Source organism: Papaver somniferum, unplaced genomic scaffold (genome assembly GCF_003573695.1).
Source record: "Papaver somniferum cultivar HN1 unplaced genomic scaffold, ASM357369v1 unplaced-scaffold_18, whole genome shotgun sequence".
Lineage (NCBI taxonomy): Eukaryota > Viridiplantae > Streptophyta > Magnoliopsida > Ranunculales > Papaveraceae > Papaver > Papaver somniferum.
Window position 1 is genome coordinate 1,428,496 of NW_020627707.1, and position 24,543 is coordinate 1,453,038.

Here is a 24,543-nt window from a genome sequence, read left to right on the forward strand (position 1 = left end):
ACTTTTCTTGTCAAAGGTGAGTTCAAGGGTACCATAACCTTTGCTTCATACAAATTTCCAGCTGGAGTATCCAAAATAACAAAAATTCAAATCTGCTCCAAGACCTCCCTAGCCTTTCCTTTGTTAACCAAATCTGAAGGAATAATAATTTGAACTGGCATTAACGTAATATCCCAAACCAGATCAAAAATAGACTCCAAATCACCTAATGGTTGAACAACAAAAAGTTGACCAAACAGTAAAGTGGGTCTTGCAGCATATGCTAACTCTTTATCTTGACCCTTCTTGAACATAACTACAAATAGATTTTGAATACCCATTCCTTGAACATAAGGTTTAGCAAGTTTAAAATCAGGGTAGTTGATAGTCCAGATTCTATTAAGGTGATGCTTAACAGAATTTTTATGATAACTACGACTTTTGTCACAAAGAAGAGCAGCAAATCTGAATGGGAACTCTTCCACATCTTCATCTAAGTAAAGAACTCTAACTTGAGCAGCAGGATTTGCCTTTGAAAACACTTAAGATAAAATTGAGTAAGAGAAGTAAAGTAAGGTGTGAGAAAAAACTTGGGGTATTGGGTAATTTAAAGGGAATATCAGTAGAATATGCAAATTTTATTTCTGGGAAAACTAAGAGCGCATGCCTGCAGTAATGAGTTAGACAACACATTCTTTTAGAAGTGACCATTAAGAGCAGGAAACTGAATATACCAAAATACTTATCCTCAGTTCTCAGAAAATCAATAGAACAGTAGAGAATAAAGAAGGAGTTATGCCAAGTGTAACATTTCTTCTGAGGCAGCCACCCATTATCAAAGAGGTCATTAATGATCTTTTAATTACATCCTTTCAACTTTAAATTAAAAAATACATCCTAATATGTAATTAAATAAGATAACACTACTTTTAATGCAGTGGAGCAGAAGATTAAAGCCTGTAAACCCTATAAGACCTTCTTACATAAACCATCATAATGAGATTTAAGACATCACCAAATAAAATCATCCACATGATTTACTTAATTCAAAGTAATTATCTTTAATAAATAAAAGCTGAATCAAATCCCTACACTAGGTAGGATCTCAATCTCCCCAGAAAACACTCAGAATAACTCAACTTATAACATAACCCTTATCAATTTCAGAATCTTTTGTAAGATAAGATAATACCAGAATGAAGTATCAGTGAACCATACCTAATGTCAAAAGTAGACCAGTCTTCTCAAGAGTCACTGTTGATTTACGAAATCTCATGATGATGCATCTGAATCTCTATGTTTGCACCTCCATTAGCTCATGACCTAAAATAGAGAAAGATAAAAGAAGCTTACAAAGAAACAAATCAGAAATAGGTTAAAGTTAAATCGAAAAACACAATACTAATAGATCTTACAATACATGAAAGATTAAGTTCAAAGATCACAGATTACAGATTCAGAGAAAATTTTTCAGAATTAAACCATAACTAAGAATATTTCGATTCGGAAAAATCAGTAACCAAACAAGAAATAAAAGAAATGTATTCCAATCGAAATTAAGAAGAGAAAATGAAAATTAAGAGGATTAGCAGAGAAAAGGAATGGATTAATCAAGAGAACGATGAAGATTTTTAGATTGACTAAGTCAGTGTCGCATGACTTTTCACCCCAAAATCGTTTAACTATCGAGTTGCTCTAATTATCGAGTTGTGTGTGCTTTCTAAGTTCTAAGAATGTAATTTTAGATCATGAAACTTGTCCCGAAATTTCGTCTGAAATTTTGCATTATGACTCGAAATTAGAACATGGCGGAATTGATTTGGGATCATAGCTAGCACGAAGTTTGCAAGGTTCCTGCCCACATGCACAAAGGCACAAGGTGCATTTTGGCCAGGAGTGTCAAATGAGAACCAACTAATAGGCCCACATGGATGAGTACGCAGTATCAGTACCGAAATCAAAGTAATAAAAACGGACGGAAAATTCTCAACCAAATCATGATCCTTCAGGCAGATAATGGGAAATGATGAGTGGTCAAAACTCACCTAATTCCATGTGAGAATTGGGTGTCCAGCCTAAGCCTGGTTACGACAATATGGGCACTCCCATTTGTTACCACCACCTTTAAAACTTAAATTCAAAAAAATATAAAAAACAAAATGAAGGCAAACCGACAGCTTAAAGAAGCCATTGATGCATTCTTAGTTCGTGGTTGCACTGCAACAGAACCATACACTCGGCTATTACTCGAGTGCATTCGAGCTAACGACGTTGACCAAGCAAAGAGATTGCAGTCTCATGTAGAGATTCAATCAGTTGAACCAAACAGTACTTACATTCAAAATCGTCTACTTCACCTTTATGTGAAATTTGGCAGAACCAATGATGCGGTTATATTGTTTGAGAAAATGCCTTCTAAAGATGTGTTCTCATGGAATGTAATGCTTTCAGCGTACTCGAAAATGGGTGAGACTGGGAACTTACGGGCAACTTTTGATAAAATGCCGGCTCGTGATTCTATTTCGTATAATACGACGATTGCGGGTTTTGTTGGAAGTGGGTGTTCTGTTGATGGTTTGGGTTTGTTTATTAGGATGCAGAGAGAAGGATTCGAGCTGACGGAGTATGCGTATGTGAGTGCTTTGAATGCTTGTTCAAAATTACTGGATGTAAGGCGTGGGAAGCAAATTCATGGAAGAATTGTTACTAGTAGTTGTAAAGGAAATGTTTTTGTGGCGAGTGCGTTGATGGATATGTACGTGAAGTGTGGTCAAGTCGATCAAACGAGGTGGTTGTTTGATCGGTTGAGTGAGAAAAATGTTGTATTGTGGAATTCAATGATTTCGGGGCACTTGAAAAATGGGTGTCCTGAGAAATGCCTGGATTTGTTTCTTAAAATGAAAGTGGCAGGAGTGAAGCCGGATTTGGTTACGGTTTCTAGTGTTCTTGGAGCTAATTTTAAGAGCGGGTTCATAGATGAGGCTACTAGGATTTTTAAGGAGATAAAAGAGAAAGATGGGGTGTGTTGGACGACAATGATAGTTGGTTATGCGCAGAACAACAGAGAAGAAGACGCTTGGATGTTGTTCAGTGAGATGTTATTAGAGAATGTGAAACCAGACAAGTATACAATCTCAAGTGTGGTTAATGTTTGTGCTAGATTAGCTTCTTTAGTTCATGCGAAGGTAATTCACTGTAAAGCAATTCCTAGTGGAATCGAGAGTGATTTGCTTGTATCAAGTGCCCTCATCGATATGTACTCGAAATGTGGAGAAACTTTGGATGCTCGGAAGGTATTCCACGTGATGACAATTAGGAATGTGGTGACTTGGAATGCCATGATTACGGGATATGCACAAAATGGGGAGGATCAGGAGGCTTTAGAGCTTTATCAAAACATGTTACAAGAAAAGCTGAAACCAGACAATATTACCTTAGTTGGGGTTCTTTCTGCTTGTAGCCGCAGCGGATCAGTTGAACTGGGTAAGAAATATTTCAGTTCCATAAGTGAGTTACATGGACTGAAACCCACCTTAGATCACTATTCATGTATGATTAATCTCCTGGGACGTCCAGGAAGAATGGATGAGGTGGTAGCTTTAATCAATAGCTTGCCCGAAGAACCCAATTACTTAATCTGGTCTACCCTTTTATCTGTTGCAAGAGTAAATGGTGACATCGAACGAGCAGAAATGGCAGCAAAGCATCTTTCTGAATTAGACCCACTGGAAACGGGACCTTATATAATATTATCTAACATGTATGCTTCTGCTGGAAGATGGGAAAAAGTAGCATTGATGAGGTCTCTCATGAAAGATAAGAAGATTCAAAAGGCTCCAGCGTATAGTTGGATTGAGATCGATTATAAGGTTCACAAGTTTGTGTCTGACGGTCGAACTCATTCACAAAATGAGATAATCTACCGTAAGCTCGATAGTTTGATGAAGGAGATACAGAAAGCTGGTTATGTTCCTGACCCACATTTGGCTTTGCATGATGTTGGGGAGGACGAGAAAGTTGAGTCTATCAGTTACCACAGTGAAAAGCTTGCTCTTGCATATGGGTTGATTAGCAAGCCTCATGATCGGATGCCTATTCGAATCTTAAAGAACTTGCGGGTTTGTAAGGACTGTCACATGTTTATGAAGTTCGTGTCAAAACTTTTAGAACGGCGCATTATTTTGAGAGATTCAAACCTGTTCCATCATTTTGTTGACGGTGAATGCTCATGTAAGGATTACTGGTGAGTGGTGAAGGACCTATATGCTTGTTCAAGGGACAGGTTATACCAGGGCTTGGTGACATTAAGGCTCGGCATCTCAACTTTTGAAGGATGAACTACCTAGTTCGTCCAGTAAGATTCTGGCATGAATTTTCTCAGCACCTTTGATCGGAGTTACAAGGTAGCTGTGCATCCTCAGATATGGCATATGCCTCTTACTAGCTTTTGTCTGCATTACAACTCATTGTCGTGTTCATCTTTCCCCTGTTGTTGTTTTGGATAATTTTGCAAAAGAGGTCAGGATGGAGCTACAAGTTCAGGGGCCATTAGTACCTCGCAGAGATACAAATGAATCTTCATTTAAACACTGCTTGGACCTTAATTGGAGTACTTGTATACTTTTGTTAAGAGAAAACAGACTGCACTATAATATGGACAGGTCAAGCATATCGGCCCTGCAGGTATTCCACCATGTAATTGTTTAAGATTTAGTTTCATCTATCTGTGTTAAGAATTGGTGGACTGCAGCTTTTGCAACCATGAGAGAATTGTGGTTTATGAGAAATAAGATTATTTTGATGGGTTTAATCTAAATTTGTACAGATTTAAGGCAAGAATATGAAAGTGGTGTTTGAAAGGGGCTATAGAATGAAGGGTGAGATGTGGAAAGAACCAGGTATATGATCTGCAGGTTTTTAAGTGTCTTAAGCTTGATACCAGGAATGTCAGTGGTATGCTGCAGAGGAGGATACATAGTATTCTGTTGTAATGAAGCAGCAATTAGTAATCCAGGATGTGCAGGTTTTGGTGTAATTGGTAGAACTCACTCATGTCAGGTGTTGGGAACAATTTCAGGTGTTAGGAGTAGCCACAAAGTGGCAGAGGTGATGGCTATTGAATGGGCAGTCAGGTCGGGGCTGTCAAGATTAATTATCAAGTCGGATTCAAAAGCTGCAGTTTGTGATTTCAGAAAGGGAACTGTCCATGGTGTATATATGCTGGATGTAATACTTCTAGAGTAAATTTGGAGGATATGATTTTGAGAATTGTCACTCAATTTGTCTACAAATTCTCTGGCGAAATCTGGTTTAAGGCTGGAGAGAAAGTTGTGAATATGGGAAATTCTGGTTCTCTGGTGCAGGTTGAATTACTGGATACAGTTTAGTACAGATTCTATAGCTAGTAATTGCTCTGGTTATTCATTTTTGTTTCTGTTTTAGCCATTACAGTGAAACAACTTTTATATCCATTACAGGGTTTTAACAACCGGAGACACTGAACAGAATGCACCAGTTTTCGGTTATTGTCCCGATGAAGTATCTGAATTTTTCTTTCTAGCAAAATTTGACTATCAAATGATGGAAATAATCATTGGCCCTGCTAGGCATCCTGCGGATTGCAAATACAAAAATTTACAGGCCCACTAAATTCGCTTAGGAAGCCCAAGATAGTGCCAAAAGAACGATTTTTTGGGCACCACTGTTTTTTGGGGACCATGGTTTTATTTTGGGTAAAGACATTAGAAGTAAATTTAGGTCACCCCATATCTAGATATTTATATTAATATCTAAAATACCTCATAATTAATTTTAGGTTATGATTAGTGAAATGATTTAGTTAAAAATAATTAGTGAGATTAAATTAAAAGATGAGTTTTTTATTAGATGTGTAGAATTATTGAGAGAGTAAAGTTAGAGAAGATGAAGGAGAAAAACATGGAAAATAAAATGTTTTTTCCAATTCACTAAGTTTGGGTATTCAAGTGATGAAAACTCATCCAATTCTTCATCTCCATCCTCCTAGAGTATTTGTTAATCTTCACAATGATCCGGATATGAGTTATTTATTAGATGGTGATTTTATTCTTCCCCAAACTCAATCTCAAGATGAATATGATGGATTTTATCAACCACAACCGGAAGAAGAGTATTTGGGTGTCCAGGTATGCTCCAAACTTAGATAATGTATGTTGAATTGGTCAAAACTTTCCTAAAAATGTAATTTTTTCAAGTGGATTTGGGACGGTTCGGTTACCTTATGTGAAGAGCATGTAACGAACACTTCTGAAGGTGTAGTTCGGTTCCATCGTGTGAAGAACAGGTAACCGAACTCATCTGAAAGTGCAGTTCGGTTACTTGGTCCAAACACGCATGTTACCAAACTTTCTATTAATGGAAGTTTCTAGGATTACCATCGTTATGTTCGGTTGGTTCGTAACAAATTAACAAACCGAACTTTACGTAAAAATTAGATCTAACTTAGTGTACAAAGTTCGGTTGGTTCGCAACTAATTAACCAATAACTAACCGAACTTACGTACAAATAAGAGTTAACTTAGTGTACAAAGTTCGGTTGTTTCGCAAACTGCATGTTTACGAACTAGCTAACCGAACTTTACATAATATAAGAGTATACTAAGTGTATTAAGTTCGGTTGTTTCGCAAACTCGAAACAACAACATAAACAACCGAACTTAACAAACAAACAAAAAGGGTTCTATTCGGTTACCTATATAACATAGGAAGTAACCGAACTTTTTATTTGTTCGGTTACATGTCAACTTTGCTTTATGAACCGAACCTTGGGTTCGGGTATTGCGATAAAATTTACAAGTAACCGATACATTTCTTGTAGATGGAATGCCAACCTATACCAATGGATTATCAACCTTCTCCGGTTGATATGTTGTTCGAAGATACATATCATCACTATGCTAATCAGATGGTATTTGACTTACCTATTGATGCGAAGAATTGGGCTAGAGAACATGCTAAGAGAGTCAAGCGCGTCTTAGTTTTGAAAGGAAAAGAAAGTCAAACTCGTTTTGAAATGGTTTGTGAGAGAAGTGGATATCCCGATGTTAGTCACAAGAGGAAGGGTTATGAGTATAAAGGAAAGACGACGAGGAAGAACACAATATGCTCAAAGAAAATTAAATGCCCGTTCAAGCTAGTATTTAGCAAGAGCAAATTAATGAAGAAATGGTTTCTAGCTATGGATAAGGTGGTAGGTCGTCATAACCACCCTCGTCCGGAAGATCTTGAAGGATATGCAATGGCCGCAAGGCTCACTCCTCAAGAAATGGAAAAAATTGCTAACTATTGGAAAATGAGTATTCCACCTATCGTTATGCTTCGCTTATTAAAGGAAGATAACCCGGATAATGTATCATCTTTGTCCACCATTTACAATGCAATTGAGACAATTAAAAGGAATGAATGGAAAGATATAAAAGTAATGCAACAATTGTTTTTTTTTGGCTCAAGAGAAAAGCTACGCGGTTCAAAAGAAGGTAGGTCCGGAAGAAAAAATAACTCATTTCTTTATTGCTCATCCGAAGAGTGTTCAATTGGCTCAATCCTTCCATGAAGTTATTATAATGGATTGAACTTACAAGACAAACAAATACGAGATGCCATTGTTGAACATTGTTGGTCGTACGTCGACGAAGTCACCGTTTACCGTTGTTTTTTGTTTTCTAAAGGACGAGCATGAACCAAGTTACACTTGGGCGCTACAACAAGTGAAGGCGATCTACCGAGATGATGATATCCCCGGGGTTATCGTGACGGACAATGAAGTAGCATTGATGAACGCAATAGAGAAAGTATTCCCATTGGCACATAATAAATACTTTGTACATTTCATATATGGTGCAATGTGATGAATAGGTGCAAGCCTCAACTTATTCCACCTAAGAGGAAAGGATTGGAAGAGATTAGTAAGCTACCGGAATATGAACAAGCAGATGCAAAAGAGGCATTCGATAAATAACACACCATAAATCACGCTAAATGGGTTTCCTTCTCCGGGGCATGGGAGGCATTGACTTGGTCTCTCACCGAAGAAGAGTATTATCTAAATCTTGCCTAATTTAGAGAACATTGGTCTAGCTCCGAATATCCGGAGGATATAATAACGTATGTGGTGGAGCAATGGTTGGAACCGCACAAAGAGCGCTTCGTTTATGCTTTTACCAACAACCATAAACACTTTGAGAATAAAACGACAAGTTTGGTAGAATCGGCTCACCACCGGTTGAAGAAAAATCTCTGTGGATGTGTCGATAATTTTTTGGTTGTGTTTAACGCAATGGAGAGTTACTTCAACCGCGATATTGAGAGAATTAAAGAGAAGTTCCAAAAAATCCGCATTATGAAGTACAAAAATATTGTAGACAAAGGTGGTAACATCAAGAAAATGGCGGACCTTCGGTTTTTCAAGGGACTCCACTATAATGTTTCACATGCTTGCATTAAGAGGTTAATGGTTGAGGTGAATTTGATTGACATATGGGGAACCAAGCCGGACGAGGTGTGTGTTTGCAACATGATGAAGTCTATGGGACTCCCTTGTTGCCATATGATAGCTAAGTATGAACATGGAATAATCCCTTTAAGCCATATAGATCGACATTGGCAACAATTAAGTTTTGTCCCTCCTCCAAAGGGCGATGTCGGAGAATAGTTTGGTGACAACGAAATAGGAAGAATCGTGATCGAGATGCACCGGAACATGAACAAACTCGAAAGGAAAATATTTTGGGATGACATGCGGCCAATCATTTATCCGCACACTTCGGATAACGTGCAAGAACCGAATAAAGGCAAGGGCAAAGGTAGGACAAGAACCAAAGAAACAAAAAAACAAGTTAGAGAATATGCAAAGGTTTTGGCTAAGAGGAAAAGCGAAATGACCCCTTATACTAAAGATCCTTCGGGGCATGAGCATACCGCGGTGAAGTACCAAGAAGATTTTAAGAAAAGGGCTAGGAATATTATGGAAAAGGGCGAGACAAGTGAACGGGATATGAAGAAAAAAGGACCGATGTTACACTCTCCACCAACCCAACCTAATCCGTCGGAACCGAGCCAACCAATTCAACAAGACGTGAAGCTAAAGGCTCCAATTGATGATACACCACCTCTTGATGATACACCCCTCTTGGTTATAAAAGGTTCTTAGAAGAGCTACCTCCTTACATTAGAGATTACGTCATATCCACCCATGACGTCCCTCTGGATGGTAATTGCGGTTTCCACGTTGTCGTACAACAACTAGGGCCTTTCACCCAAGGTGCTAAGCTATATAATGATAATCAAATCACTTATGTCGGTCAAAGGTTGTTGATGAAGCTAAAGGAGAAACCGGAATTTTACAAGACAATGTTGTCCGATGGGGATGCTAGTCTCAATATGTAATTTGTTAGGTATCAAATCCGTATCCACGGGGCCAATCCAATCACAAGGGATCATTGGATGGGCATGCCGATATGTGGGCACTTAATCTCCGACGCATTCAACTGCGTGGTTCACTATTTTTCAAAAGGTGCAAGTTTCACATACACTCCAAAGACAACCATTTGTGTCGAGCGACTTAGACGTAGGAGAGTGGTGATTGCGTTGATTAACAACAACCATTTTACAGGCCTCCGGTTAGAATACCATTGTCCATTGCCTCCTATATGCGGATACTCTTATTGGCATGGATTTAACCCCGACACAATGTTGGGTTGGTGCATTATGTATGAACATAACATGGATATGTGGAAAGCTTTGAAGGAATCGGACAAAATTATACACGAAGGTTCAACTTCCCTTGAGGATGATTAAATGTACCATTAGTTAAATTAAGTATGCTTTGAACATCAACATAAGAATGAAAAATTGTGTTTTTTTGGAATTTGATTTTATTTTTGTGTTATTTGGTCATTCTTTTTGTGTTTTTTGAAATGCAGCTTATAGAAATGAACTTAGATTAAAGGACATCACCGAACTATTGCAGGACAAAAGTTCGGTTAGAAAATGAGATTACAGGACACGGACGAACTATTACAGGACATTGCCGAAATAAAATTACATAACATTTAATATCCGAAACGCGTTATGAAAAAGTCTTTGAGGATGCAGAAATGATCTTCATGTTTGAAATTCTTTCTCTTCCATCTTCGCCATTCATTTTTTGTTGTTAAAATGATTTCGTCGAATTTTCACCCCTAAGTCGACATCGCCTTACAATACGAAATAAAGCCATAAATTACACAACTCTATCTTTAATCTTTCCAAATCGAATGAACAAAGCTATATGATCATGGTTATGAGGGTTTGTTGTGTCGGAGCAGAATTTCTCATGAATTTTCCCCCAATAACTTTGAGTCATAATACCATTCATTCTTCGTTCTTCACCCCTCTTTGGATAGTATAGTATGTAGTTTATACAAAGACAAATATATTCATCTAGAGTAAATTTAGGAGTAGTAGATGCCATTTTTAGAAGATTTTGAGACAAAATGTTAACTATGAGACACATATTTATACCACTGAGGTGTATAACGGCTATAAAAATAGTCGTTACTTGAAATTTGTGTCATTCGAATTTCAAAATAGATAGTTCGGTTACAAAATAAATGCATCGACAAAACCGAACTCCTCAGTTCGGTACCTGAAAACTTTATACATATAACCGAACTTGGTTGTCCTTAAGTTCGGTTAGTTCTGTAAATCCAAGGTAACCGAATGTTGATAGGTAGAATGTGGGAAGGAGGAACCATCCGTAATCACAGAAAGTACTCCCAAGGAGAAGGTAGATAGGTAGAAGTAATGGGGAATTAATGATGATATCATGAAGTGTACCTTCATTTCCTTTTATAACATCCCTTTTAAGAATAAACACTCATAAGATTAATATATTACTAAACTGCCATTTCCCTCTCCTTAAGTTAGCACCAAACCCTAAAGGGCTTTCACCCAAGGCCCAACTTCCTTAGTATGCTCTTGTATGAACTAGGACTTCCATCTTAATGGGTTAGGCCTAGTCCCCAAGTCTCTTTATTCCTTAGTGTAGAAGCCTTGATAGGTTAAGGGGCAACAATTTTATAGGGTTAATTATTTTCATGTATCAACATTAGTCCCCTGACTGTTGACTGGTCACATACCATGTCAACAGTCACACGTGTGAGTTATGATTGCGAAAGGAAGTTATGGATAGATTAAGTTTGTGACTCTTGGGAGACGACGGTTACTAAGCTATCTAGTAACCGCTCCTCCTTTTACCCTCCTATAAATAAAGGGGATCCCGCCTCAGAATTATCATCTTTTACCATCTACTTTTCTCTCTCTTGACCCTCCGTTGTTCACCATGTCTAATGAATCACCTGCTCGTGACTCTCCTCCCAGGCTCGAGTCACACATGTTAGAGGAATTTGTATATAATCTGACTCTTAATGATAAAATATGACCTCCCGCTGGAGATGATGGCGTTGTCCTCTTTCCAGCCGACGATATTTGGGTTGAGCGTATGCGTAATCCTCATCAATATCCTCGGTCCGGGTCTGCAGAATAACTTATCCGCCCCCGGGACGACTCTCCTTCCGTGGCTTCTTTCGAAGATTCTCCTCGCTTGGCAGTTCACAGGGGAGATTATACTTTCCCTACAATTGACCATCGTTCAACCGCTGAGTCGCACGATTCTTGGGAGCCATGGATTGACTACATCCACTCTAATCCAGACAACGCGGATGTCACTCGTTCTTTAGGTATAGAGGCGGCTTTGGAATCCTCCAAGTTCAGGGATGTCCGGAGAGATTATGACAGCATCAATCAGTTATGTGCGCGTTGGGGTATTGACCCTCACACATTTCTGTTTTCTTGGGGGGAAGCGACTCCTGTTTTAGAGGATGTAGTGGTGCTTACTGGTTTGCCAGTTCATGGCACCGTAGTTTACGACAGCTGATGTCTCTACAAATCCATGGATGATGAGGATAGAGCTCTTCAGGACCGCTTAATCAAGGACAAAACGAACTCCATGTCTTATCAACTACCTGACGAGCTCAAGACTGAAACTCCGGACGAGGCAGGCACCCCGGCGAATAAGGGAAAAGGTAAGGTTACCGCGTCAGCCCCTCATGACTCTCCCGCGAACATTTCACCTTCTTCAAAGATCATGGCATCTTCCATGAAAGCCGCTCGACAAAAGCCATCTCCCGCTGATGGGGATGATGATGTGAAGGAGGTGAAAGGTGGCCAAAAGCAGAAGCCTGGATATCGTCGGGCTTCCTTCTCATGTTGGATCAAATACTGGGATCCTTTGCAATCTGTCCCGGGCAAGGGTGTTCCACCTTGAGAAGTGGAGACGGACAAGGTAGAATTGGCTGTTTTTCTGCTCTTTTGGCTCTGCCATGATGTCTTTAAGTACAGTCCCCGGGATACTATTAAGAACGAGCTGATTCCTATGGCGGTGTTGATGTCTCGTGGTGTGTCTTTCCCTCTCACCCCATGTTTTTGGGTGGTCTGTATCATCATCTAGATATACTGGTTCGTGATATTCGTCGCATGGATGTGTCTCACACGGTTGAGACTTTTCTTCCTGCCAACTTCATTCAAGCGTGGACTTGGGAGCGCTTCCCCAAATATAGGCCTTCTCATCTGAATCCCTTGTCCCTTTCTCGGCAAGAGGAAATCGCTCGAAAGGATGGTTCCAAGCGTTTGGTGACAAAGCCCGAGTTTCATCCCCGGATGACTCTTTATAATAAGAAGGGTCATGATCCTAAGGAGAAGCTTAAGGAGTCCATGGATAAGGGTGCAGAGTTTAACCCCCTTACATACCATGACGGTCGCACTGGTTCCTTTCATTACAACTTTGTTAGTCAAGCCCCAAGAAGGATTTCTTCGGCGAAAATGCATTCAGCGGATGAATTTGATATGCTTGTTTCTGTTTTGCCAGGGCGTCTTCCTGGTTTTTATGGTGGGAGGTTTTTTTCCGAATGATACAACACGGTCCGCGTCGCGCGATAACTAGGCTTTGATCAGGGGGTTCCTTTCAAGTCTTTTCTTCCTTCTTCGATGGATGAGGACATGGAAGTCCGGAGAAGTTTCGATCGTTTTATTTTCAGGAGTGGTCTTCGGATGAGTGATCGCCAATCCTTTTTCGATCTTAGTTACCCTCAACCCCGCCGTCCAGTCCATGTTAGCAAGGAATGGCTTGCATATCGCAATAGTGTCAATCGGAATGTGCTTAACTTGCTCATTAAAGTGCCTTACGCTGCCCGCCCCTTAACCGAGAACGATTTCAGGGAGATGCATGCTTCAGGTCGAGTGAAATTGAAAGCTGAGGTCGCTAGAAAGTACAAGCTGTCTTCCAGCTACAAGGGTCACCTCTCCTGTTCTACTAGCTGGGATCCGGAATTGTCTTCTTCCGATATTAGTCTTAACACATTGATGATACGTAGATGCCACCACTTTTTGGTTCAGAAGCCATCCTCTCCCTAGTAAGACATGGAACGTGGTGTCATCCTCGAGTATGTAAAAAGGAGTTAGCGCTCCGATGGGTCCGATCTTCATTATCAGATGTACTATTCCCATTGCCGTCTGGGTTTGTCCGACAAACCCCCTTACAGTTGTTTCACGTGTTTTGATCGACGTTCTTGGTACTCCTACGGATTCCAATGTGTGCAAGGAAATCATGTTGAGGGACGCTCCGCCGTCTATGAAAGCTCGCTTGAGAGGATGCTTGTTGATATGGGCTGTGAGATATAAGGTTCGTAGGTGCTCTCCTGGATAGCATATATCTTCATCAGTGAAGGTGATAGCTTCCCACGGCAACGAATTGTACGCTTTACCAGACGCGATGGATGCAATATCTTTGGATGCTTCACGGATTTGGTCCTCGCTAAAACCAAATGAGTCAAAGAATTGTCGTGCTAAAACTGTTTGGCGAATTTACTAGCAACTCCGGTCGTATCTGAGAAGGTGGCCATCTCAGTTGCCTCTTATGCTTCTTCTTCCTTCTCATCTTCCCATGGTCTCCAGGTTTCCTCTTCTGTAGGTTCATGGGAGATCATCATGACTTGGTGCTGAGGGAGCAGATCCTTATGAATGCTCTGCTCTCCTATTTCTAACTTGCCTCTGGCTCGCTTCCTTTGCACTATATAGCGTAGATAAAAACACTCCGTAGTCGGATGATGGACTCTTCTGTGGTAGTGGCAGTACCGTTCATGCATCTTATCCGCTGCGGTCGGTTCCGTAACCACAGGTGGGATAGTTTCTTCTTTGTTAGCTACCCATTGCTCCAGAAGTCCTACTATCTGTTCCCTGTTGCATGGTAGTGGAGGTGGATTTGGTCTCCCTCCGTCTGTTCTTCCACCTTTCCTACTTGATTTTCCTCCCTGATAAGGGCCAAAAGCAGCAACTCCTCCTTTACCTCTATCGCCCCCTTGATCATTTGATGCTGCATTAACAGAATGTAATTTCCAGCCATGCCCGCTTGCTCCAGCATCCGCGCATTCTGATATCCGAGTTGCGGCCTCTTCCACTTCTACGAAAGTTTGAAACTTCAAAATTTTTAAATTCAGCCGGAAGATCACGTCCATTCCTCGAATACAAATTTCCACCAAGCGCTCTTCTGAGATGTCCTCGTGACATTTGAGTGTGAAATATCGGAATCGGGTGATGAACTTTCCAATTTATTTTCCTACCTGCTGGGTACACCTTCCCAAACTATGGCGGTGACTCTCCTTTGGGCGGAATAGAACTTCTTCAGAAAGCGTTGTACCATGGCAGGCCATGAACTGATACTTCCGGGTTTCAAAATATCGTACCAGGTAAAATCATTGTCCGTCAGTGACTTAGGGAACTCCCTCATGCAAAGGCTTTCGTCTTGAGCATACGCATTCATTGCTGATATGAAGCGGCTCACATGCTCGCGTGCGTTTCCCCTTTCCTCCATATGTCTTGAACTTCGGCGATGTATAATCTTCAGGATATGGTGGCTCTAATGAATCATAGGCGTTGTGTTTTGTTACTCGATAGTTTTACTCTAGATATTTGGCGATCGCGTCCTCTGTCATGCTCGGAACCGTGTTCTTTGTAGTAGCAGCTTTAGCTGTCCCCGCGCTTTATTCTCTTGCTCACTTCATTCGCCCGCGTATCTCATGTTGCTTCTTAATGGATGCATCTAATTCCTCTTGTAATTCGGACACTTATCGCTCGCTAGTCTCAGCCGCGACTCTCTCTTTAGGCGCTTCTTCTTTCCTCTGAGATCCTCCTGCTCCCTGTACGATAGGTGTAGTGACTACCGCTTGGACATGTACCTCTCCATCGCTTTCTCCTTGAATGTCTTCCATAGTGACGTGGTCCGGGTTGGGAAGTGCTCCACCCGCTGGCATCTCATGGCTCGCAACTGGGAGTATCATGCTGTACTAGAGGCTAAGAACCTCCCACTGGGGTCGCAATGTTGATAGGTAGAATGTGGGAAGGAGGAACCATCCCTAATCACAGAAAGTACTCCCAATGAGAAGGTATATAGGTAGAAGCAATGGGGAATTAATGATGATCTCATGAAGTGTACCTTCATTTACTTTTATAACATCCCTCTTAAGAATAAACACTCATAAGATTAATATATTACTAAACTGTTATTTCCCTCTCCTTAAGTTAGCACCAAACCCTAAAGGGCTTTCACCAAAGGACCAACTTCCTTAGTATGCTCTTCTATGAACTAGGACTTCCATCTTAATGGGTTAGGCATAGTCCCCAAGTCTCTTTATTCCTTAGTGTAGAAGCCTTGATAGGTTAAGGAGCAACCATTTGGGGGAAACCATTTTCTAAGGTTAATTATTTTCATGTATCAACACCGAACTCAGCAACCAAAAAACATTCAAAAGTTACCGAATATTATTCGGTTACCTGCCAAAAAATTGCAGGTAACCGAACTAAAACTACACTAATAACGGTTTATGAACCCATAAGTTCGGTTACTTGCATTTTTTTTCTGCAGGTAACCGAACATTGGAGTTCGGTTACCTGCAAGAAAAAGTGCAAGTAACCGAATACAACTTTGTAACTTCTGATTTTTTTTTGTAGCTGAGTTCGGTTAGATTACAAAATTTGCGAATAAACTGAACTTATGGACCATCATGTTCGGTTGTTTACTATATATAATCTACTAACCAAACTACCTAATTGTTTCTTAAAAATTTGAATTTAATGAAACACATATGAGTCAAATAGCCGATCTAATCCTTTAAAACACAAATTAAAAACCAAATTATGAAATTCATTTACTAATCCACATAACTAAATGTTGGAAACAAACATAAGAAAACAAACTACCAAATCCGCAATAAAAAAAGTCTTCCAAACATAAGGAAACAAACTACCAAATCCGCAATAAAAAGTCTTCCAAACATAAGGAAACAAAGTATTAATTGTTGCAATCACTCATTTACCACGACCACTACGAGAAACTTTTCTACTCTTGCGTTTAGGAGCTTTAGATCGTCCTTCGTCACTAGAAGTGTCATCTCCACTGCTTTGTTGTTCAACCATCCGACTTGAATCTTCCCCTTCTCGGTGACTCCTCTTCAACAGCATGGTCTGGCTTGGATCAACCTGGCTTGTATCAACAAGGTTGGGATTAAAAACATTAGTCCATTGGTTGTAGAGGTTTGTTTGTTGTCGAGTGTCCATCGGCTCTCCACTCTGGATTTTTGCCATCATTTTCTTCAACAATTTACCACTTTCCTTCACCTTTTCTCAATCAAAAACATAAGTAACTATTATTTTTCAATACTTTATAACATTTTGAAAAACAAAAATAAGAGTAAATATCTTACCGGCGAATTCCACACGATCAAGGCCTCATCACCACACGTAGGGGTATGCTTCATAATTTTCTGAGCCTCTTTCTACACTGCATTCGCTTTTGCTTTATCAGCATGGGCTTGTTGGACACTGTTTATTACACGAGGATGAGAAAAATGTTCATACCATTCCATATATTCCTCGTCGGCGGCATTTGGCTCATCAAACGAATCTTGTAACTCTTCGACTGGAACAAGATAATTCCCAAAGTTCTTCCAGTAGTCCACTGATGGAGCAGGATCGTATTTGGGGGAGAAATTCTTCTCGGAGTTCTTAGTTCCCTGCTTCTTCACCTTAAAGTTGAAGTTTTCCGCTTGTGGGACACTTTGGACACAAGAAAGTTGTCTAAATACTCTTCGAGGATTATACATTGTACAACCTCCAAGATGAAACAACGGTCCTTTATAAGCCGCAACAGGTGAGAAATCAATAACCTCAACATCCTCCTCATCTTCATCTGATGCAATGGTGTAAGTATGGAAAACCACATCTTCCACTGTTAACTTATCCAATGTCTCCCTCAACTCCAACACCTTTTTGTTCTTATTCTTTTCCTGTGAGTTCAAAAATTCATATTTACCAGTTGTAGGCTTCCCATAAGGCCAAGGAGTGTGAGCATGAGACAATTGCAGTTTAGGGAAGTGGTCGTACGCCCAAACCTGTGAGAAGAGGCAACAAAGAATACATTCGCAATATGATTAGTAATAATACACATTCATTCACTTATATATTGAAACACACAAACGATAATTTAACGGGGTACCTGAACAAGGGTGTATAAGCCTCCAAAATATAGACCCATAAGACTCGAAGCTTTTCTGAGTTCCGCTTGAACGAATGAAAGAACCGCAATGCCCCAACAATAGTTGTTCACCTCATTCAGGAGGTCCAATAGCTGGAGGTAATGAGCATTTACCACGTGACCTGAACTGTCGGGGAAGAAAATGGTTCCTAGTTGATATAACAAATAAGCAGTCACATGGTGCTTAATCTTCTCCTCTATCATCACCAACTTTCCTTGAGAAACCAAATCTTTCATCCCTGAAAACTCATCAAACAAAGTTTTGAGCTTGATCTTTTTCAACTTCTTCTTGTACGTGCGGTCTTCCTCAAACTCATTATACTCATCACCTTCCTTAGGATCTTTGTTAGCTCGTCTAAACTCACATTGTGCCTTTTTATCGCTCCATCCTAGACACTTTTCGACTAGATTTTCAAGAAGTTCATAACTCATCGAGGGATCGTAGCCATCTCGAACACTTGTTCCCGTAATTGGTAGGGTTGTGATTCTAAAACAATCATCCGGAGTTATTGCCATCTCGCCAAACGGTAGATGAAAGGTATCCGTCTCTGGATAAGCCCTCTCGGCAAATGCAGAAATAGTGACATTATCAAATTTTTGGTGCGCATGTTGTATCCCGTTCCGTAGCACACGATCAAATATCTCCAAGCGTACCTCATCACACTCATTCTATATACTCCATATCTTGTTCTTTTGACGTTTCAAAACACGAAAAACATTATTATGATCCTACAAAAACAACATCATATCTTATATACCAATATATATAGAAAAGAACAATATATGTCAAAATATAATAAAATGACTGAGAAATCTTGATGGTTAAAATTGAACTATCCTTTGTCGCAAAGATCTTGGCATCCCATGAGTTTTTGTAGCCCATCAATACCTCCCCCCATCTCTAGGAGTACCATAAGTTGGCTTCTTTGGCGGCAAACACAAATTGTCATCAGGAATGTATGAATATCTAGCACAAGGATTTTTAAGCGTCTTTCTAGGTTTCTTTCCCACTATTTGTACTTGTTCCTCTTCTTCTTCCTATTCATCCAAGTCCTCCTTTGATTCATCATCGTCCTTATCTCCATCTTCCTCATCTTTTTCACCGTCATCATTGTCACCCTCATTTCCTCCTCCTTCAGCTGGTTCACCTTCTCCACCTTGATGATGTTCTTGACTGCCCATCTCTTCCACGATCTCTTCATTAACTTGTTGGATTACATTGTCAACATTATCTCTATTAACACCATCTTAGATGACAACACCCAGTAATGACCCACCTCCATACTTAGCATTTTTGGTTCCACGCTTACCGGCACCACAATGTACTTTTCCTCGAGGCGTGGGAGTTCTCAGATCTTCCAGTAAAGGTTGGTTGGATTTTTTGCCTCTGCTACTAATCAAGAAAACAAAAGATATTAGCTTAACTGATAAATGATTCACTAAATCAGATGCAACATAAGGGTTCTCAGCGTAAGGTTTGGTTAGTAGCAAAAGTTCACGAAAAAAAAGGTCAACTCTAATTTTGTGTTCCAGAGTATAGTCCGGTTACCAAAGTTTTTTTAAGAACAAACTGAACTCAACATTGGTCACTATTAATGAAGAGTTCGGTTTGTCAAGGTTTGTTGCGAACAAACCGAACTCAACATTGGTCACTATTAGTGAAGAGTTCGGTTTGTCAATGTTTTTTGCGAATAAACCGAACTCCACATGTATACAACTCAACATAGTTGGACAAGTTCGGTTAAATTGAAACTCAACATATTGGGAAAAATAGCATAGTTCGTATACATTGAATTTATTTATTTTTGTAAAGTTCGGTTACTAAATAGTTTTAGAATTTTATGCGAACCAACCGAACAAGATAGCTCAGTTCGGTTACATAAAAACTCAAAATAGCGTGCAAAATAGCACAGTTCGGTTACATGTGAAAAAAAAATTGTTGTGAAATAGGTTAAGTTCAGTTAGAAAAAAGTTTTAGGCTTCTTTGCGAACTAACCGAACTGGCAGTTCGGTGACCTAGTTTTGAATCCTATAGAACCGAACTGTTCTTCGTGTTCTTCCTTTCAGGAAGTTTGGTTAACAAACTAGGGTTTTTTAGAAATTCGTCCTAACCAAACAACGCACTGTAACTTCCATTTGAACCTTATTTTGATGATTTCTATTCAATTAAACGAATCAAAATCAAATTAAAAGTAATGGGTTTGTTGGAAAATACTTGCGAATCGGTCCCATGGAAGAATCAGGCTTCTTCAAGCATCTATTATACTGGATTATGGCTTCACTTGGTTGTTCCACTTCTTTATGAATCTCAAAATCACTTGGCTGATTTGCTAGATGTCCCAATCGAGGCCTTCTCCTTGAAGTCGGTTGGTTTTCTTTCGAATGACCATTCTTATAGTCGATTGATTAATCGACGATGAAAATTTTATGAATCGACGATTAATTGATGAAGACGATGTTGAAAGGAAGAAGAAGAGAAAGAAATTTTTTTCTCAAAAACAGTTTGTGCTGCTGGCTAGGGTAGGGACTGATTTTTAGTTTTTGTTAATAGATTATGTTAAACTTTGGTAGTTACTCCCTCTGTCTTTTTTAATCTATTCTAATTTCTATTTTGGTCTGTCTCTTTTTATCTGTCTGCTCTGTTTATAAACATACATTTCCCTTAAACTATCAAATATATCCTTTATTTTTTTATATAAATTTAATTCTAAATCATAAATATTATCATCATATATAAGGAAATATTTCATTCAATATTTTTTTGTATTCCTTTTTTGAATGAAAACATTTATGGGTAGTTGTAAAATTCCTAAAACTTCTATTTATTATTACATTACCTTTTTATCTACCTTTGGTAATAACTTAACATTAAATAGTCTAGTCAAGGGTTAATCATGATTTTTTATATGATTTCCTTATTATTTTGACAAAGTCAATTAAGACTATTATTTTGAGACAGAGGGAGTATTAGTTTAGGATTAATTTAAATTAGGGTAAAGGCCAAATTAGTAATCTCATGATTTTAGGACATCCCTTAAGATTGTAGGGTAGGTGGCCTAATAAGACCATGGTCCCCCAAAAAAGCCATGATCCCTAAAAAACCGTTCTGCCAAAATTCACAGCATACCAAGCAGAGCCTTTATGGTGTAATGCTGTAAACGGGAAAGCGAACTGTGACTTCAAATGCAAGTGAATCAGTTCAAGAGTTGAATTCCAATGCAAACATCTATATCTAAACCAGAATGGATGATATAGAAGACAGAGTCCCTCCAAGTAAATTGTTACTAAGAGCCACCACCATCTGTGATCCTGTACAGTTAAGAATTCCTCCTCCAATTCTGTTATCTCCAGGTCAAAGTTGAACTAAGGAACCATAGTAACCTACTTCAAGCCGTTTTGATCCAGAATTATCAATTGAAATCAAGAAAAATCTTGTGAGATTAATGAGCTGATAGCATCCTGGAAGAACACTGACAGATCTAAAGCTTGAAGGTCACTAAAAGTAGAAAATGTAGAAAAAACAGTTCCTGAATCTGCCATGCAAAAAGAACATTAAGCTTTGACAACAATCCAAGTTCAGGTGGTATCAAACCAAAAATCACATCAGTGTCAAGCTGTCACTGCAACAGATTAACAGCATTCTATAAGAGACAGCTACCGATTCTGATACATCGTTATCACTAAGCATGGTTCTGCTGAATAAAAACAAATGATCCAAAGATGAAGGTACAACAATTCCAGAAAGTTGAATAAAACATCAATCATTTTGATATTATAGTGGTGTAAACTGATATTGCCTATTGTACTTTGAAATGAAAATAAGGACTTATAAGCTTACGAGGAACATTAAAACGTTGCCTCACTGCAACTCTGCAAGAAGTAACTGCTGCCTTGCAACCTAGTTTACTTAGTTCACCTGATGTACCTTAACTTATAAGCCCAACCTCACGACAGCATTTTGGTTTAAACTGTGCTCCGCTGCTCATGTAAAGACTTGGTTCCGTAGGCAACAGAAAACATAGTACATAGACAGGTTTTCCACCCGAAAAATTAAAGAACTGAGTAAAAACAAGGGCTATATAAACACTACAAAAATGAGAAAATTTAATTCTATAAATCAAATGGATAAAACTAAGCAATAGTAAGATTAAGATATCCTTACGACCATCTTGTTCTTCTTCCCAGAAGATAGCAGAAGGATTTTACCATCAATAATATCTCCGGCTTCAATACACTTATCCTCACTAACTCTGGCATTGTTCAAGTAAAGCCCACCAGACTTTAACATACGGCGCACAGAAGATTTACTCTCAAACAAACCAGTAGTAACCGAGAGATTAATCACAGATGCATTCAAGACTTCATCATAACTCAAATAACATGACGGTACATCTTTAGCAATCCCCTCAATAGTCTTCCAATCTAGCTTAGTCTCTGCTCCAGGTTTCAATGCTTCAGTTGCCTTCAAAGCCTCCTGCAAACCCTCTTCACCATGAACAAAACGCGTAACCTCTTCCGCGAGTCTTCTCTGTGCAGAATTCGGAACATACCCAGGCTTCTTCATTCCTTCTTCCACCTCTTTAATCTCCTCCAAATTCAAAAACGTAAGAATCTTAAGAAACCTCACAACATCCACATCCGGAACAGAAAAAAAATACTGATAAAACTTATAAGGTGACAAAACCGACGGTGACAACCAAATTGCACCATCTTCAGACTTCCCAAACTTAGTCCCATCACTCTTCAACAAAAGAGGAAACGTTAAACCGTACGCACCCTCTACTTGAAGAATCTTCCGTATCAATTCTGTACCCGCAGTTATGTTCCCCCATTGATCACTTCCTCCTATTTGAACATTAATCCCTTCATTACGAAACAAATGCAAGAAATCATACCCTTGCAACAACTGATAAGTAAACTCAGTATAACTCAATCCTTGCTCCGATTCTAACCTGGTTTTCACACTATCCTTCGCCATCATTGTACCAACTCTCGCATACCGCCCAACATCGCGCAAAAAATCCAACAACTTAACCTCTTTCCACCAATCAAAATTATTCAAAATCATCAAACCCCCAGAGTTGGGGTTACCATTTCTACCTAGAATAGTACTAATTGTTTGGACAATCCCTAATGTGTTATTCTCTAGGGTTTGAACATCTAATTCAGGTCTTTCAATATTTTTACCAGAAGGGTCACCAACTCTAGCAGTAGCACCACCAATAACAGCAACAGCATTATGACCACATCTTTGAAACCATGATAATACAATTATCCCAATCAAATTACCTAAATGTAAACTATCAGCAGTTGGATCAAAACCACAATAAGCTTTCATAGGGTTTGATGAATTTGAAGAACAAACTAACCTTAAATTCTCACTAGTAATTGATTCAAGCAGCCCTCTTTCTTCCAGTATGTTGACGATATTAGGTCTTTGAGCCAAACCCATGTCTTGATTTTTGGTTTCAAGAGATTGTTGAGCTGAATGAATGCATCTTGTGGTGGGGGTGAAAAAGGTGAGATTTTTAGAGGGTTTTGAGGGGATTGAAAAAGTGGGTTTTGGATGTTTGAAGATTGAGAAGAGGATGAGTTTGTTTTGATGGTAAAGGAATGATTTTGAAGCTGAGATTACTGACATTGTCGCCATTGAAGAGGGTTTTGCTAGTTCTGCTTTCACAGAAAAAGAATTGATTTTGGGGGTGTCTTTGGATGAGACTTTGGGAAAGAAGTGGGTGTGCGATTTTGTTCACTTACTTGGTTATATGGGTCAACAAAAATATTAATTGTGTAGATGCATTGACTTTTCAGTAATTTTGTCCCTCTAAACCAAAATTCACCGTGTTCATGTAAAATCTGCACAGTAAAAATATTCCTTCCTGTGGCGCGATACAAAGTTGTCCAAAATTTAGAATCCTATTACCGTGTCTTTAAACGGCTCGGAATTTGGGGGCTGGATAGGGTCATAAAACAATAATCCATACAAACTCTTTATCTTGATATTTTATGCTATACCTAATCTATCCTCAGTTTGATTAGTGTTAATTAAAAATATTAAAAATGGATTAGACTAATCAAATGATTAATTTTTTGAAAATCAAAATTTGATTGTAGGATCCAAATATTGCACAAGTATTTGTAAGTGTGCGAGATTCATAAAAGGCTGTGCGATAACGTCGCAGGAGGATAAAAAAATAAAAGGAAATAGGAAATAAAAGGAAATACTCCCTCCGTCCCTAATAAGATGACCTACTTGGTTTTAAACTTTGTCCCATAAATAGATGACCTATTTCACTAATCAAGGGATATTTCTAAAACTACCCTTTTAATTGATTATTTTTTCTATAAGAAATATGTATAATTTGATAGTCATGTTTATATTCGTTGCGTAGGTGTTTTAAAATGCTTTTCAACGATATAAAGTTTATAAAAAACCGTGGTATAGTTTAAGAGATAAATCGTTTCTAAATGTTACTAATTATTGCCCATAAGGGTATAATTGTAAAAAATAGTTAAATATACTCCACTTTCCTCCTTGCCTTAAAATTTGTGCAAACTACAACTAGGTCATCTTATTAGGGACGGAGGGAGTATGAAATAAAAGGAAATATGAGCTGTCACCCACTAGGTAGAATCCTATATAAGAGAAAGGTAGGAGAGAGAAAGGGAGAACTGAATTATTATTATCTTCTTCTTTCTTCTTCAACCAAGAGCTCCAAATACTCATTAATGAAGTCTCAATTGTAATCCATATGTAATTACAAACAATTATAGTGAAGATCCCTAACCCCGTGGATGTAGATCACATTGATCGAACCACGTAAATCTTGTGTCTTATTTTCTATTTTCATTATCTTTATCTTTATTTTCATATCAAATAAGTTTAGGTCTAGAAATTATTA

General features: G+C 38.9%; 2 protein-coding genes and 1 non-coding gene across 3 annotated transcripts; 2 read left to right on the forward strand and 1 right to left on the reverse strand.

Moving 5' to 3' along the window:
- Nucleotides 1-1,997: 1,997 nt before the first annotated feature.
- On the forward strand, nt 1,998-2,103 carry LOC113338148. Its single transcript, XR_003354643.1, has one exon. It is a non-coding gene; the product is annotated as a small nucleolar RNA Z279/snoR105/snoR108 (small nucleolar RNA).
- On the forward strand, nt 2,054-5,420 carry LOC113337752 (pentatricopeptide repeat-containing protein At2g22070-like). The gene is made up of 2 exons (XM_026583345.1): nt 2,054-4,662; nt 4,805-5,420. The coding sequence occupies exon 1, from the start codon at nt 2,139-2,141 to the stop codon at nt 4,224-4,226; it is 2,088 nt and encodes a 695-aa protein (XP_026439130.1). The 5' UTR covers nt 2,054-2,138; the 3' UTR covers nt 4,227-4,662; nt 4,805-5,420.
- Nucleotides 5,421-21,260: 15,840 nt separating this feature from the next.
- On the reverse strand, nt 21,261-23,367 carry LOC113338101 (tyrosine--tRNA ligase, chloroplastic/mitochondrial-like). The gene has a single exon (XM_026583622.1). It carries the CDS (start codon nt 23,289-23,291, stop codon nt 21,789-21,791), a length of 1,503 nt encoding a protein of 500 aa, XP_026439407.1. The 5' UTR covers nt 23,292-23,367; the 3' UTR covers nt 21,261-21,788.
- Nucleotides 23,368-24,543: the final 1,176 nt, after the last annotated feature.